Source organism: Tursiops truncatus, chromosome 20 (assembly GCF_011762595.2).
Source record: "Tursiops truncatus isolate mTurTru1 chromosome 20, mTurTru1.mat.Y, whole genome shotgun sequence".
In the NCBI taxonomy this organism is placed as follows: Eukaryota; Metazoa; Chordata; class Mammalia; order Artiodactyla; family Delphinidae; genus Tursiops; species Tursiops truncatus.
Window position 1 is genome coordinate 14,400,772 of NC_047053.1, and position 18,176 is coordinate 14,418,947.

An 18,176-nucleotide genomic window follows, 5' to 3' on the forward strand; every position below is an offset into this window, starting at 1 on the left:
CAGTTTGTTACTGTTCTCTATGGGGTTTCTGCTTGTTAAGATTGATGGTTTCTCAAAAAGCAATGTTGATAATACTACAAGCTGGAGGTGAACAGAGCAGAGATACCTGGGCAGGCTGCCTTTTCCCTCTGCCCAGTTCTGGCTTTGGTCTTTCCCATTGGTCATGAGACTAATAATTGAATCAGATAACCTGACTGTTTCCTAAAGGGGACAAATATTACCTCTGACCACTAGACACATAAAGGGAGAAATAAATTCTTATCTTATTGAAGCCATTGGGTTACTTCATATTGGGGAAGTATTCTAGTATTCTAGAATTCTAGTATTCTTAGTCAGATGGACTGAAAATCGGATACATATCTAAGATGGTGTACAACCAACGTGGCTTTCTTTTCTCCCCTACTTCTTGAAGTACTTGACTGTATGTTTATGGATCACATTAGAAATGGATTTCATAGTTGAACGAGGGAACAGACCTTGGGACTTGGTACATTGTCTTTCATTTTGAAAAGTTGATATGCTTGTTAGAATCAAGTAGTTTGTAAAATGTTTAAAAATTTAAAATAGGGGTGATAACCTTTGGTGCTTCTTACTCTTAGTCAGAAATTCATCTGAGAAGAGCATAATCTTTAAGCCAAAATAACCTACAGGTCATCTCACTAAAAAGTGGTAGAGCCAGAATTATAATTCAGTCTGACATTAGAGCCTGTTTCTTAATCACTAAACTGTGCTTCCTCCAAGCTTCTCTGTTCTAGTAACATCTAGTCTACTCATGGACATACCAGATCAATTTATGAACTTGGTGACCAGAAACTAGTGGCTACGGGGACATAAAACTTGTATAAAGTATCTGGAGACGAGTAAATGTCTGCTGTCAGGAGAAAGGGCTCTTAGAGCACTGTTTATGTCTGGGAATCTGAACAAGGAGGGGAGGATGGAGCATCTCTTGAGTGGTTTGTGTCCAGAGTTAGCACATCGTGAGTTGGGCAAGTGAAAAACTGTATGTAACCACCAAAAATTTCCCAGGATTATTTTGTCGATGCTGCTTTATAAAATGGTTCTTTGTTTTTGTTTCTGTTTTTTTTTTTTAACTTTTTATCATGGACAATTTCAGGCATATACAAACAGAATAGTATTAAGAAGTCCCCATGTGCCCATAACCCAGCTTCAATAGTTATCAACATTCTGCCATGCATATAACAAAAGTGTTGATACTCAGTAAATTAAATTCTTGGATGGTCTCCCTAATGAACCAGTCTTATTACGGAACTTCTTTTTATGATTGATTCACTTAGTCATGAGATGATATTCCAGTTCTAAAGTCTGATACATTAGAGCTCTGAAGGTAGAATTATCATAATATAGTTCTTAATGCTTATAGTCTAGTTTCTTAATATGCTGAATAATACAACTTTTTAGTAAAGTTAGGAGGAATATTATTTTCTAACTCAGCAGTAGTCATTGAAGGAAAACCTTTATCTTTTAAAAGTTTGTTTCTCTGCATTTTAATTTTGAACCAAGATTAGTTTTCATTTTTCAAATTGTTTTTGTGCCTTTTTCAGCTTCAACTTTGAAGTTGTTTTTAACTCACATTCTTCATCTTTCCTTACAAATAAGCCTTTCTGTTCCTGATTTTATTTTAGTAAAATTTCCAGACTTCCTCATAAAAGGGAGTCTCTTGATGATTTCAGTTAAAGAGGCTTTGGCATGTTAGAGATTAATCTGGAAAGAAACTTATGTGGCTGATTCACATTACATCTGGACTGCTGCTGCTTTCTAAAAACCAAAAGAATGGCCTTTAAATTGCCTCACCATGTGATTTGGGGAGCAGTATGTCCAAAGCCAGGCACAAAATTCATCACATCCTTCATCTAACGTTATATGGTGGAACCAAGAGAGAAGTTACTACTTTCTTGATTATAGATCCTGCGCAGTCATTTGTCTCCTTATGGTTTCACATTTCTCTGTCAGTAACACGGATAATGACTAATTTCCTTATGAGGCCCTATAGTTTATATATAGCCATCAAACTGTATACTGTTATATAACTCTAAAAAGTTCAATGAATATTCCATATTTCTGTCAGAGGTACTCAGGACATAGAGTTCATAACATCTTGCTTCATAAGAATTCAACATTTGCTAATGTATTTGTCTCTTTTTCCCTCACAGCATCATGTAGAGTAACTCAGGATATGAACACCCATGTTTGATGTGAAAAAATGAAAACACGCTGAGAGGTTTTAACTTGTTCAGGTTGCACAGTGTCAGAGAGAGGATTGGAATTCAGATTTCTTAATGTGACACAGGCAGCTTCCCTAAAAATGTATATTACCTATGAAAGATAACCGGTTATTTGCAGATCAGTTTGAGATTTAGTGGATTTCTAGCACAGATAATATAATTATAGACAATATTGAGCTGGACTTGCAGAAATAAGAGAAAATTATATGAGGTAAAAGTGGATGCTTCTGATTTCCTGTAAAAGAGCAAGATACAAATTTGTTTTGTCACCTCAGGGTTTTCATGTCTCTCCAGGCTTGGAAAAAGCGCTGCTACTGTCAGATTCGGGTATCTGAGTTCTTTCAGAGGGACTCCTCATCCTCCATCTCCATTCACCAACGAACCTGCATGACTCAAGCTAAAAAATAGTTCATGTGAGTGGAACAGAGGAAGATTGACCGTTGCTTCCTTATCAAAGTGTGTGACTAGCAGAGGGCTACATTTGTGAGAGGGGGACAAACTATGGAACAGAGGCTCCTCCTAACTTGCAAGCAGGCATTGGTTTCAGGGAGAAATCTCTTCACATTTAATACAGATTTGTGTGTGTGTATTTGCTTTCTCCTGTAGAGAGGATCTGTCATTTTCACCAGATTGTCTCCCAGTTGTGTTCGTATTGCTTTGAGGAGGATAGAGGTTAAGCACAGAACCTGGCACCAGATGCCTGGGAACACATCCTGGCAGTCCATCCTATTGGCTGTGTAGCCTTGGTCATGGTATTTAACCTTTATAAGCCTTAGTTCTCTGATCTGTAAAATGGGGTTAATAATTGTACCTACCTCATAGGGTTGTTGTGAGAACTGTGCCAGGCATATAAGAGGTGCATGAAAATATTAGCTATTGTTGTTACCGTTGTTAATGTTATCTGTAGACAGGTGAGAGCAGGAGAGTGAGAACATAAGGCTCTTTAATCCTTCCCTCTGGGAGAGGGCTGTCTTAACTTGCCCATGGTTCTAGCGTCAGGTCTCTAAGAATTCAAGACCCTCGTGTGACCACTGGACTGCATACCAGTTTACTGGATGGATGACTCGTCATGTGGGCTTAGTTGCATGAAAGAGAGCAGTGGAGGCGAGTAAACCTAGTGCCCAGGAAAACCCATTAGCAATAGCATCACCTCACATTTATTGATGGGATGCAGGGAACCGTGCACAGACCATGGTGGAACGTATGTCTCTGACCCTCAGAGGAATTTATACTTATTCACCTGGGGCATGGAAGGGGATTTGAAGAGGGCTGTGATAGGACAAAAGTGGCATTCATGGTGTGCTCCTCAGACTGTAAGATATAGGATAAGTAGACCAAGGAAAGCAAGAGAAGGGATGATTTCTCCAAGAAGGCAGATGACAACAAAAGAGGGGGAACCGGGTAGAGCCCCCTCAGTGGGGAGACAATAGAAAGACATTGAAGCTGAGGTTGTTGAAATGGGTGAGGGGTTAGGGAGAAGTCATGGAACTAGGTGATGTCAGCGAGAACTTGGTGGTAAATAGTGCTGCAGGGCTTCCCTGGTGGCGCAGTGGTTGAGAGTCCGCCTGCCGATGCAGGGGACACGGGTTCGTGCCCCGGTCTGGGGCACGCGGAGTGGCTGGACCCGTGAGCCATGGCCGCTGAGCCTGCGCGTCCGGAGCCTGTGCTCCGCCACGGGAGAGACCACAACAGTGAGAGGCCCGCGTACCGCAAAAAAAAAAAAAAAATAGTGCTGCAGCAGGGCAGCCAGAAAATGAGTCAGTGGGAGAGGCTTTGGGACTGGACTTTAAGGCAGATTTTGGAACCTTTAGGAGGCGTGAGGGTAGAAGCCCAACTGTGCTATTAATGCCACGTCAGGAACATGTTGTACTTGATTCTTTCAAATGCTGGGCACAGGGGGCGGGGAGGCCAGGGATTGAGCTGGGGCCGTTGAGGCTGTAAATCTTGTTCCGTATGGTGTTTGCAATTTATTATAAAGACAAGTTGCTTTTATAATTACAAGTGCAAAATAATAAAGGGGGTAAACTACGAGAGAGATGGTGAGTGATTGGAACAGGGAAGGCTCCTTAGTGATTCTTCAAAGGTGAGCAGAGTTTTAGGAAAGGTTTTAGGGTTGTGGCTCTTTTGGGAAGCGAAGTGGAAGGCCAAGGAAAGGGGAGCTGAGAAGCGTTGCTCTTGACCTGTGGCGCATGCTTCAGGCCAGTCCGAGGCCTGGGGCCAAGAAATAATGTGGCCTGCCATCAATGGAGCTTTTGAGGAATGATCAGAAAGCAGGCTTTGTCTGAACCAAATAGGAGTAATGATGTTTGGGGTTAGAGAGAAGTCGTTGAGTTTTGGTGAGGAAACAGACCCTTGGATGACACCTCAAGTTGTGTTTTCTCCTCCTGTCCAACATCAGAGACCCTGGCGGGATTTTGTGTGATCTCGGACTTGCCTGGCTCATGCCCACAGTCCAGGGAAACAAAAAATCAGACTGGTTGGTGTGCTGCCTTCTCTCCCCAGCCCAGAGGTGGACAGGCTTCTTCTGGACTCCTTAGCAGAGGGCACGTCCTCAGGAAGTGTGCACTTCTGCAGACTGAACTTTGTTGTGGTTTGATGGTTTAAAAAAATGGAACCCACAAACCAAAACAACCCTCTTTCCCAACCACATTTTCCATTCTGCCTTCTTACCAGGGAAGCAGAATCTTCTGTAGCCTTTGTTTCTGAAAGAGGCTACAAGTAATATCCAGCTGTAAGAGTATCCCTTCTCTTATCAGCAAAAAGTTCAGGAACTTGAACTACAGACCAGACATTTGTGTTATACTCTGGAGGAAAAAGAAGCTTCTCCTCAGATCGGTGTCCAGATATCTGTCTCATAAGTAGTGGGTTTGTTTCTTTTTGAAAAATGTCCAGCCCATCCTGTTCTCCAGCCTTCTAAATAAATGCACTTAGAACACATGACATCTCTTTGATTTAAAGATACAAAATACCTCATAAATGGACCCCGCAAAACCTGGGCTCATGGCTCTTGATGTGGGGTGTGTGAGCAGATGGGACCTGGTTCCAGACAGTGCCTAGATGAGGAGCTAGATTAAGCAGTTATCTGTTGGCCAAAGTCATAACTACCTGCCACTCTCTTTGCCCTCCCCTGAGTGCGGAAGCTGAGCCCCATGGAAAAGACCGAATTTGAAGTTAAGACCTGGATTTCAGTTTGGGCTTTACTTACTTACTGGCTATGTGACTTTAAACAGCTCATAGCAACCCCGCCTGCCTTGTAGTGTTGCTGTGAGGATTAAAATCAAAACAAGGATAGTGGATGTAAAATTGCCTTTTTTTTTTTTTTTTCGGTACGTGGGCCTCTCACTGTTGTGGCCTCTCCCGTTGCGGAGCACAGGCTCCGGACGCGCAGGCCCAGCGGCCATGGCTCATGAGCCCAGCCGCTCCGCGGCATGTGGGATCTTCCTGGACCGGGGCACGAACCCGTGTCCCCTGCATCAGCAGGCGGACTCTCAACCACTGCGCCACCAGAGAAGCCCTAAAATTGCATTTTGAAGTCTAAGCTCCCTACAGATCCCTGTGTGTGTTTTGTTTTATTTTGCTTTCTAAGGTATAATTCTTTTAATAAATAATAAAATTACATTGTTCCAAAATCAAAATACAAAAAGGTATAAAAGGGGAATCTTGTTTCCATCTCTGTCACTCTCTACTCCTTTCACCTCCCCTTCTTTCAGTTTCCCATTTCTGTTCATTTCTATTGTATCCTTCCAGTGTGTTTTAGTGCAGCAAAGGTAGCATACCTTATGCCCCACTCCGCATCTTGCTCTCACTTCACTTAACAGCATGCCTTTGGGGCCTGTCAGTATGTTTTCACATCAGTACAGCTTCATTATCTTCCATTGTCTGGATGTACCGTACTTTATTTAGCCAGTTCCCTTACTAATGGAACTTGGGTCATTTCCAGGCTTTTGCTATTACAAACTATATTGCAGTGAGTTAATATCATACAATGATTAGAACAGTGCCTGACAATAGTAAGAGCTGAATAAATATTAACTATTATTGTGCCTAAATAAACATGTATTGTCTGCATGTAAGTACTGTTTTGTCTGTAGGATGAAGTTCCAGAAATGGCATTGCTTAGTGAAGAGGGTAAATGCATTTGAATTTTTTCTAGGTTGCCAAATTCCATTCCATAGGGATTGTGTCTTTTTGTACATTTGCAGCATACTCTGTACAAATGTAAGGCATGCTTTACACAGTGGGTAACCAACAGAAGTGGTTGACAGATGGTCTCTATTTAATTACCTGTTGAAATTGTGTATGTTCATAGCTGGGGACTAGACTGTGCCGAGGCCTTACTGAGTGGTGGATTTTTCACTGAGTTTGTGTTTCTTATGTTTTCTTACCACTAACCCTACTTTTCTCTCTTATTTATTTTTTTAATATAGTAGCAGGAAAATGTTTGTAAGCATAACAAAAAAGTTATAAGTTATAAAGGAAAAGATCGATAAATTTGACTTCATAAAATATAAAAAATTTTAGTATACTAGAAAAATACATCATCAACTAAATTAGAAGGCAAATTGCATAATAGTATAAAAAGTTTGCAATCATTATAATATATTAATATAGAGAGCACTATTACTGATCACTGTGAAAATGACAAACACACCAGTTAAAATTAGGCAGAGGTCTGAAACAGACTCTTTATAAAAGAAAACTGTAAATAGCAAGCACACACAGACAGAAGTTCAAATTGAACCAAAAAGAAAGTTGTAGTTATATATACCAAGTATTAATGAGGATATAAAGAAATTAAATAGATAACTAAGGATGTACACAAAGGTTTAATTACAAAAATGTTTATAGCAGTGTTGTTTCTAAGCCTAAAAAAACAATCCAGATTCCAACAGTAAGGGATTGATTAAATACATTTTGGTTTTATTCATACAAATTCAGCTTAAAAATTAAGATGTAGATAGATGTATTTTTTTATCAATGTGAAAAGAGCAGTATTGGAAAACAGCACGTGTGGTACTCTAATAATAGAGCACGTGTGATGTCTCATTTTTTTTAAATGTACAGAGTGTATGTAGAGACTTTCATCAGAGGATGATAAGTCTGAATAGGGCTTATCCCAAGGTGGTGGGATTGTAGGAGTTTTAAAATTTATATTCATCTTCTTACCATCCACCTCTTCCTTTTTCTCATCTTCCTCCTCCTCCTGTATTTCCATACTTCTTTATAATGGGCATTATTTATTTGGGTAATCTTTAAGGAATCAAAAAGCAATATAACATTTCAGAATTTTGAGGGGAAAATCACCTACCCAGTGATATAAAATTATCATTTTGCCTTTTTTTTTTTTTTCATGTTTTCTCCCCCTGTGTATCTGGATTTTTAACATAATTATATAGGATATGCCATTTTTATATACTTGTTTTTATATCCATGTTTTGTATCCATGTTGCTATGTAGTCTTTGCAACTTCATCTTAAATGACTGATTAATGTTGGATGAAGTGGTTTCTCAGTATTTATTAGGAAGTTTGAAATACGAAACAAGTGTCAGTAAAGGCTTTGCTTCCCTTTCTGGGAGCCTTTCTTCAGCCTTGAGTTATCTGCATCAGGTGAAAGATTGGCAGTGACTTAATGAGGCTTCAGTCGTCTGGCTTCCTTAGGTCTGTGCTGCCAGACAGATCCATCACAGCAGAGCTGATGACTTGATTTTGTCATACCTTTTTTTAAAATAGCAAAAAAAAAAAATATATATATATATATATATATATATATATATATAAACCACAAATAGTTTGTTATTGAGGTGAAATACTTCATAGAACAAAGCAAAAAATATATCTAATTCGTAAATGATAATATATTTATCACTTTAATTTAGTCTGAGAGATTTAAAATTTAGACCTTTAGCAGGATTTCAGAAAACTGTTTTCTTAGGGTAAAGTTCTTCTTTCCCTTAAACGAACCCATTCGAAACTCTTCTGTTTCTGAGTGAATTTGGCCTAACCGGCCTAGAGCTGTATCCATAGACACTTTTTCCCCTTACAGACCGATACTGCCCTTTCTCTTTAACAAATACAGAAACATTGCCAGTGTCTTTGAGGGCCTGTTCACTTATTTTATTTCTTCCTGATAGCATGTAAACAAGACAAAGTTTAAACAAAATTTAATTTAGTTCCTAAAGCTTTCTTTATCCATTTATCTGTTTCCCTGAATGCCTTGTTCCCTGAACCTCGGGATCCTTGGAGCAGATTTTTTGTTTTCCTTTTTTTTTTTCTTTTTTCCTTTGGGGAACACCAGTTTCTAATGGCCAGAGTACATAAGGGCTAGAAGCTGCAACTTTCCTCAAATCGAAATGGCCTCTTTCATCCTGCCTGAGTGGGTACCTTACTGCTCCTCTGCACAGCCCTCACTTGGGTTTTAGACACACTGATCCTAATCTTCTCAGTCAAACTCCAAGACACGCAGTATCAACAGTTACAGCGGCCACAAGTTCATTACCTACCCAGGGCGCAGTTACTTGGCAGCCACCTAGACTGTGAGGTTTCTGTGGGCCCCCAAAGAACTCATATCCTGAAAAGAGAGACTAATCAAGGCAGGCCCTCTTGGCAGGGACACTGAAAGGGTGGATTACAATTGATAGGAGTTTTAATTTGTAAGGACTTACTCTTATCTCCTGCTTTTGGAACAAGATGGTGTAGATGTACTTATTGTCCATTTTCTCTGGGCATTCTTTGAAGACTCATTTGATTGTGTGATGATAGTATTGTCATAAGGATACAGAATTTTATTACACGAATCTGCCTCTATCCTTCACCTGCCTCACTGCCCCGAGCTCCTCTAAGGATTTATTCAGCGTGCATTAGGGTGAGGGGAAGGATGCCTAATGTCTCAAATGGTGTAGCGTTTGGTAGCCTGGTCTCCTGCCCACGAGAACTCTTAGACAAGGCAGATGCTGACTTTCTCAGGAAGTACTTACTTACATTTCTTGCAGCAAGAAATGGTACTGGTTGGCCCTTCAGCTGACCAAGCTTTGGCTGCTAGAACTTAGTGGCAGTAATGTAGGTGATGGTAGGGGCCAGGGACTTTGGAATGGCACAGGCTACAGCGTTTATCTGTGTTCTTCTTCCCTGAATCTCCTGTTGAGAAAGGAACACTGGATCGTGAGGGGATGAGAGCCCTTGCGCGCTTTCCCGGGCATTTTCTGGTGAGGGTAAACATGCGGTGCCACATCAGGGTGAGCTGTCTTTGACTGCTGTCGCAGGAGCAGAATTGGGCATAGATGAGCTCCCCAAAGCAGTTGTGTTTTCAAGTTAAATAATGTCCTCTGTCACACCATTTAGCTTATAAAATTAGACTTAACCGTCATGATGCCTTTTAATTATTTAAATCAGTCTTGCTTTTAGAGCAGCAGTTCTCAGAGTGTGGTCTGAGGACCCCTGCCGGGTCCCTGGGACCCTTTTAGGGCATCTACAAGGTCTTCCTTCTCCAACAACGTATCTGTGTGAGGCCGGATTTGCTTCATCTACTTCATCCAAAACAACAGATTGCACACAGAAGCAGGTACAAGAATTTAGCTATCTTCTGAATTGTAAAGTAATGCCACTTTCCTAACTAAAATTTATTTTGTTTTGAAAGATATAATTATTTTTCCTAAAAATATATTATTAATATTCATGTTTTTTAATTCTTATTTTTAAATGCACCAATATTTTTAACTTTCTGTTTTAATTTTTACTACGGTAAATATCAGTAAGTATAACCCACATAAACACCTTTTTAGGGTCCTCAGTAGTTTTAAGTGTACAGTCTTGATCCTGGGGCCAGGAAGTTTGAGAACCAACATACTAGAAGATCACCTTAGGAGAAATACTACCTCCTCTCCCTTCCTCTTGGTCCTGTGTAGTGGGAAATGCTATAGCATAGACCTAGATTTACACGGACACTTTCAGAGAAAAATTGCTCAAGTGTCTAGTATACAGCAGGTGCCAGATATGATAAGATGATGATGAGGAGGAGGAAGAGGAAGATTGCTAGTTCCTGTGAGTCCTTGGGTGTGTAGGTGCACGCAGTACCCCTGTGCAGGTACACAGTTTTGTCCTCTGTGCTCTTTCCCTGGCCCATCCTTGTTTTAAATACACACTCTTTCATCTCTTGCTTTAATTTTGCTCTTTGTATTAGCAGTGGCTCAGGTGAAGCATTTCCCCCCCCTGTTTTCAGTTTGTTGGATATGTGATCCCGAAGAGGAATTTGTGTTGTCCTAGCGGAGCCTGAGATGCAGTCTCCCTGAGGGGAAGAGGCAGGTGTCTAGGATAGGTACCTGATGACACCACACTTTTTCTCAGCTAAGCTCTCAGCCTGGGGTGTTCGTTCAGCTGAGCCCCTCTCCAGTCCTGCCACTGGAGAGATCCACAAATCCCAGGGCCTTTGTGAGGAATGTAGGTCGAGCAACTGTCGCGTCGTCCGTTCTGCCTGATCCTCACCACAGATTTCCTCCTAAGAAAGCAGCGACTCCCCCAGTACCATCTGGAAATAAGTGGCTACCTGGGAATGATGATCAGGCCCCATCAGGATCCCCCTAATGGCTTAGCTGGTTGTTGTAGGAATTTATGGTAGAGAGGAAGGAGAGACAGCAGCCTCGGATGCTGAGAAGGTGGGTAGGGTAAGAATCGAACTGGTATGCTTGCCCTTCTCACCCTAGAGGTTAACCCCCTATGTATGTGTGGCTGCATGAACAAGAAACATTTCCACCTACCTTTAGGGTCATTGACCCACCTTCAGCAAGGCAGCCTGGGCAGTGGAATAGCAAGATCTGGTAGCAGCTTTAGGTCCAAGGCCCAGCCCTGAACTTCTGAACCCATGTGACCTGGGTACATCATTTAGTTACTCTGAGCCCCAGTTTTCTAATTGGTAAAAGTATAGCCATCCTGTCCTGTCTGCTTCACAGGGTTGCTAATAAGACTTAATCAGATTAAGTGAGATTATAGATGGGAAAGCTGAAAAACATGTACAAATGTTAGTTTTGTAAAAGACTTTCTTGTAGCGCCAGTAAGGCTTCTGCTCTTTGCCCCCCGCCCTCTGCACTCATGAGGCTTGTAAAAGACTTTCTTGTAGCACCAGTAAGGCTTCTGCTCTTTGCCCCCCGCCCTCTGGACTCATGAGGCTTCTGTTCTTTTCTCCAGGTTACCTGTGCATGACAGATGAGTGGTTCTCTGAATATGTCTACGAAGTGGTGGTGGACAGGAAGCATGTCCCTGAAGAGGTGCTAGCTGTACTAGAGCAGGAACCCATTGTCCTGCCAGCCTGGGACCCCATGGGGGCTTTGGCCGAGTGATACTGCCTCCAGCTTTTCCTCCTCCCATGGGACCTGAAGTAGCTGCAAAGGACAGATCCAGGGACTGAAGCCAGAGTTACACAGGTGACTGTGTGTTCCCACGGGACACAGTCAGACTCTTGGATTTCTCCTCCAGGAACCTCTTTGGGAAAGTGTGCTTTATAGTGAAACAAAATATTCTCTAAAGAAAAAAAGGGAAAGATCAGGTCGTACTATCTACTCTCCTCATCTCCAACAGCTCAGGATCTCTTAGCATTTTAATCAGATGTAATTGTTTGTCTTAACTCTGTCACACCAGTTCGGTTCAGTGTCTGTTTTACAAGGCAGGAGAGGATGAGCAATTGAGGTGTGTGGAGAGAAAACGGACTTACTGCTCCTTGTTCCTAGAGTAGAGTGGGGGGAGGGTGCCCTAATATTTGAGCTCTCAAAATTGCATGCTGCCTGACAGTAACACTGTCCCTCCTAGGTGGCAGTCATTGAATTCGGATTTTTCAAGGTAATTTCATGTGCCTCTAATAGCCCAGGATTGGGAGGTTGATCAACACTGACATGATTCCTTCCTGTTGTTCTGAACTGTGGGGGAGCACAGCTCTACCTGAGTCATGGTTAAGTAGAGGGTTGGAGAAAGTAGGTGAGAGAACAACCACAAGCTTATCATGATCTGAATTATAACCATCAGAGGGAGCTCTCGCCAAGTGGTTTAACTTCTGCCTCTGGGTTTGGGAGTTGGGTGGGCATGAAAAGGGGATATCCATTCTTTCTGACAACTAGATGGTGCTGAGAAGCTTTTGAATAAAACACTTTGCTAAATGAGAGTATGTTGGCTTATTTGCTCTAAGAAGTGTGTGTTTGTTTAGCTACAAAGGAAAGCAACCAGGTGACTTGTGTTCTTGACAGTGAAAAAACAGCAAGATGGTTCAGGGCTGCCCTGCTTTAGCTTCTCTGTGGGATGTGTGATCCTTCCCAGCCTGTGCTGATCTTCACTGGCTTCTGCAGAGGGCTTCCAGGCACCATAGTTAGGAGGGCTTGTGCCCCTGCTACTTAACCGTTCCTTCACCAAGTTCCAGGGTCTCTACAAGGGTGGGAAGTAAGGCTCTGTTAGGTCCAGCCTTAGAATGGGCTGAAGAGTATGTATTTTACTAAGACTGGGCCTTTCTTTCATTGAAAGCAAATAAATACAGCACCCTAATCAACATTTCCATCAGTGCCTGAGTCCCTACCTTTCGGGCTCTCTCAGTTCTAGCATGGAATATTGTTTGTCATAGCACTTTCCAAGATAACATTAGTTAAAGGCTCGAGCATTAATCAGTGTTTACAATATTCTAATAATCCTGTTCCAAGCAGGATAAATCCATTTCTAGACATATCATGATGAAACCCCAGAACAGGTCTTAAAAGCATCCAGGAAGAAAATACAGATTGCCTGCAAAGAAAAGACAGATTGACAGCTCACTTCTCATCAGCAACTATATATGACAGCAGGCAGTGAAATGTACCTTCAAAGTACAATTAGAAATTAACCATGAACCTAGAATTTTATACTGAGTGAAACTGTCTTTCAAGAACAAGGGTGGGGAGGGGGGAAACAAGGGTGAAATAAGACATTTTCAGTCAAAAACTGTTGCCCAAGCAGAACAATAGTGATCTAATATAGAAGGTCTGAAATGCAACAAAAGAATGTAGAATCAAAGTGATAAACACGTGCACCATCTAAACAAGAAGTGACTGTGGGTAGTCTTACAGGGTTCAAAAAAAGATAAAACCAAAATACATGAAAATAGATAATGAGGGAGATGATTGGAATAAAATAAACATACTCTGAAGTCCTCGTGTCACTGAGGAAGACGATAAGTATATTGATTAACTTTAAAATAAAACAAGATGGGGGGAAGAAAAGAAAACACAGGACAAATACCATGTCCAAATAAGATAGAAATCTAAATGTGTCAATAATTACAATGTCTATAAATGGGTTAAATGTTTCAGAAAAAAGACAAGTTGTCAAATGGGATTTTTAAAAGAAATTCAGCCATAAGTTGATTACAAGAGACATCAGTACCTAGGATAAAAGAGGATAGAAGAGATATATCAGGCAGGTACTAACAGAAATAAATTTGGTATAGCTATCTTAATAACCAGTAAAATTATGGCCACTCAGACTAATTCTGGGATATGTTTTTCACAGCCTCCCTGGAATTGTACAGCACAGTGGCTCTGGAAACAGGCTTTAAAACAAAAAGCATTACTAAGGATAGAATCAGTACATAATTATATGCCCACTTGATTCTCCAGAAAAATTGAAGGATTCTAAATTAGTATTCACCTAATAACCTCAAAATATATAAAACAAAAACTGACGGCTACATGGAAAAACAAATAACCCAATATCATAATGGAAGATTTTAACACTTCTCAATTATTGATCAAGCAACCAAAAAAATCAGGTGAAGATTTAAGCATTTAATAAGTTTGATATAATAGACATCTAGTATCCTACCACATCTAACAACTGCTAATTCTTTTTTTTTTTTTTTTTTTTTTTGCGGTACGCGGGCCTCTCACTGTTGTGGCCTCTCCCGTTGCGGAGCACAGGCTCTGGACGTGCAGGCTCAGCGGCCATGGCTTACGGGCCCAGCCGCTCCGCGGCACGTGGGATCTTCCCAGACCGGGGCATGAATCCGTGTCCCCTGCATCGGCAGGCGGACTCTCAACCACTGCGCCACCAGGGAAGCCCTTTTTTTTGCTAATTCTTTTTTTTTTTATTTTTTTGGCCATGCCACATGGCATGTGGAATCTCTCATTCACCCCCGACCAGGGATTGAACCCATGCCCCCCTGCAGTGGAAGCACAGAGTCTTAACCACTGGACCACAAGAGAAGTCCTTACTAATTCTGTTTTGAGCACATATGGAACTTCTGCAAAAGTTGAGCAGATGCTGGGCAATAGAGTCAATCTCAACAAATTTCAATGGATTGTTACCATGCAGACCACACTCAAACCACAATGCAATCAAGTTAGAAACCAAAAATTAAAAGATAACAAAGCTATAAAAACTAAAGAAAAATGATAACTAATAACTAATTAAAAGGAAATTTAACCTGCACAATAATAAAAATACATATCAAAATGAGATACAGATAAAATAGTACTTAGATTTTATACAGTTAAAAGTTTATTAGAATGTAAGAAAGGCTAAAAATTGCGTTTAGCATCTATTTCAAGAAATTAGAAGTACAAAAAAACCTGAAGAAAGTAGAAGGAAATAGGAAAGATACGTGCAGAAATTAAACATAGGATCAACATTGCCATAAGTGGTTCTTTTTATTTTTTGGCTTTCTTTTTTTCATTTTATTTCTTTATTGAAGTATAGTTGATTTACAATGTTGTGCTGATTTCTGCCGTACAGCAGAATGCCTCAGTTATATGTATATATACATTCTTTTTTTATATTCTTTTCCATTATGGTTTATCGCAGGAGATTGGATATAGTTCCCTATGCTATACAGTAGGACCTTGCTGTTTGTCCATTCTACATGTAATAGTTTGCATCTACTAACCCCAAACTCCCAGTCCATCCTTCCCCCTCTCCCCTCCCACTTGGCAACCACAAGTCTGTTCTCTATGTGAATCTGTTTTTGTTTTGTAGATAGGTTCATTTGTGCCATATTTTAGATTCCACATATAAGTGATATCATATGGTATTTGTCTTTCTGACTTATTTCACTTAGTATGATAATCTCTAGGTGCATCCATGTTGCTACAAATGGCATTATTTCATTATTTTTTATGGCTGAGTACTATTCCATTGTATATATATACCACATCTTTTTTATTCATTCATCTGTTGTACATTTAGGTTGTTTCCATGTCTTGGCTATTGTGAATAGTGCTGCTATGAACACAGGGGTGCATGTATCTTTTTGAATATAGTTTTGTCCGGGTATATGCCCAGGAGTGGGATTGCTGGATCATATGGTAGTTCTAGTTGCAGTTTTCTGAGGAACCTCCATACTGTTTTCCATAGTGGCTGCACCAACTTACATTCCCACCAACAGTGTAGGAGGGTTCCCTTTTCTCCACACCCTCTCCAGTATTCGTTATTTGTAGACTTTTTAATGATGGCCATTCTGACCGGTGTGAAGTGGTACCTCATTGTAGTTTTGATTTGCATTTCTCTAATAATTAGTGATGTTGAGCACCTTTTCATATGCTTCTTGGCCATCTGTATGTCTTCTTCAGAGAAATGTCTATTTAGGTCTTCTGCCCATTTTTCAATTGGGTGGTTTTGTTGTTGTTGAGTTGTATGAGCTATTTGTATATTTCGGAGATTAAGCCCTTGTCGGTTGCATCATTTGCAAATGTTTTTTCCCATTCTGTGGGTTGTCTTTTCATTTTGTTTATGGTTTCTTTGCTGTGCAAAAGCTTGTAAGCTTGATTAGGTCCCATTTGTTTATTTTTGTTTTTATTTCTGTTGCCTTGGGAGACTGACTTAAAACATTGGTACGATTTATGTCACAGAATGTTTTGCCTATGCTCTCTTCTAGGAGTTTTATGGTGTCATGTCTTATGGTTAAGTCCTTAAGCCATTTTGAGTTCATTTTTGTGCATCATGTGAGGGTATGTTCTAACTTCATTGATTTACATGCAGCTATCCAACTTTCCCAGCACCACTTGCTGAAGAGACTGTCTTTTTCCCATTTTATATTAGAAGTGGTTCTCTTAAAAAAAAAAGGAAGCAAATTAACATATTTGGCAAGACTGATCCCAAAAAAGTACATACACAGACATTAAAGAAATTGAAAGGAGGATACTATTATACTGCAGATATTTGAAAAAGAAAAGATACCCTTAATGTTGTCAAAAGTGACAGTAAAGGGATTTTTTTGGAAGACATAAATCCCCAAACCCCGGGAAGAAGGGAAAGAAGAAATAAACAGAAAAGCAGATTGAGACATTGAAAGGTTTAGCAGAACTGAAAAAGTTGAATCCTGAGCCAGTGGTGGAGATAGCTAGTGATAAGCAAACCAGTTTATAATTGCATAATCGCCCCAAATCTCAGATATGGTAGCACCAGAGAGCATTACTCTGGGAATTGGGAGTAAAAAGAGGGTTACTGAATGTCTGTTAGATTCCCTCCCTGCTTTGGGTAGCTAGGTGACTGCCCCTCCCCATCTCCGCAGCAGCCAATTGAAGATTTATTCTCCATAGAGAAAAGTAGTTTATGGCCTAGAGGTCAGAAACTGAGTTGAGGATGAAAGTACCTTAAGGGGTTCTGTGGCCTCAGTCATACTAGGCTCCCAGAACCCTAGTGCGCAGGAGATTGGAAATGTTCTCTGGGGAATCTTGATTAGATTAAGAGGAAAGATGTAAAGAACTATTTTATGGCATAAAGAATTATTTTATGAGGCTGCCATAGCCTGACAAAGATAGTAAAAGAAAAAAATACATGCAAATCTCCCCCATAAACAGATGCAAAATTCCTAATCAAATATTACTAACCAAATCCAACAATATATAAAAAAGATAATCTTCATAACCAAATATTTAATAAAATCTATTTTCCAAATAAAATTAGGATCCTGTGTAGAGAAACAAAGGATGGCGGGTATGTCTTCTCTGCTGAAGATGAAAGGAAATGGGCCAGAGTTTTAGCCAGACATCTGAATTGGAAGAACTTGCTAACTTTTGGGTAAGCTCGGAAAGGAGAAGGTATGAATTGTCTTCCCCTGTAACTCTTTGAATGACACTCTCACCTCTGGAAGTTCCTTGCCAGCCCCAGGATTCCTCTTGAGACATGTAGAGTCATGCTGACCCTACACATCCAAGAAGCCAGGACCTGATGATGAGACATTCCTCCAGGATGTGGTTGTGGATCCTTCTATGTGCTCTGGCTTGTCGTCAAAGAGTAGCTGAATTCTTATTTGCTGTTGGCAGGGCCAGGGCACTTGCACTTTAATTCCCATTTCTCCGGCCGTGTGGCATGGGTGAGCCTTGTTGCCGACTATGCCATAGTCATTGGTTAAGTTGGATTTTTCCTTTTAAGTGATATCAGATTAGCATTCCCATAGTTAGGACAACTTGTTCAGAACCAGTCTTGCTTCTTAGGAAGATGACTATTCTTCCTTGGGGTCTGTGACACAATTTGATTGAGAACTAGGAATCAGTTGGCCAGAGTTGTTTTGTTTTGCTTTGTTTTCCTTTTCAAAATCCAAGCCCTTTACACATTACCACAAAGGGAAAGGAAGAGAGGGAGGGAATGTCTGATTCATAGAAGCTGCAGTTACTTGGGAACAGGATTGTGTGAAGATGGGAAGCCCTTCTGCACTCGTCTTTCTTGGTACGATTTGAATGCTCCCTGCTCTCTCTCTCTTGCTTACTCCTGTAGAAAAACTCTAGTAGCTCCTCTTGAAGTGGATGGAATGGGCTCTGGAATCATCTCTCAGGCTATCCTAAGACAGTTTTTTGTTTTATTTTTTAAAATTATCTGCTTTGCAGAAGAATGGAGCATCTGAGGCAGGGTGGGTACATGGTGGAAAGTACCAGAGTGTGTGCTCACCTGGGAGGGCCCTTACAGGTTATCTTGTCCACACTGCCCCAAGATGG

At 40.7% G+C, this 18,176-nt stretch overlaps 1 protein-coding gene across 5 annotated transcripts in view; it reads left to right on the plus strand.

Moving 5' to 3' along the window:
• BLMH (bleomycin hydrolase) overlaps positions 1 to 17,362 on the plus strand; it is a 48,596-nt gene extending 31,234 nt beyond the window's left edge. For 4 of the 5 annotated variants that reach the window (XM_019926965.2, XM_019926967.2, XM_019926968.2 and 1 more), the window contains exon 12: positions 11,422 to 12,388. In XM_019926965.2, the coding sequence (XP_019782524.2) occupies positions 11,422 to 11,573 (152 nt within the window). In that variant the 3' untranslated portion in view covers positions 11,574 to 12,388. Of the gene's footprint in view, positions 1 to 11,421; positions 12,389 to 17,148 lie in introns of those variants that run through there. The other variant, XM_073797174.1, reaches the window with a different exon arrangement.
• The last annotated feature ends 814 nt before the right edge of the window (positions 17,363 to 18,176 follow it).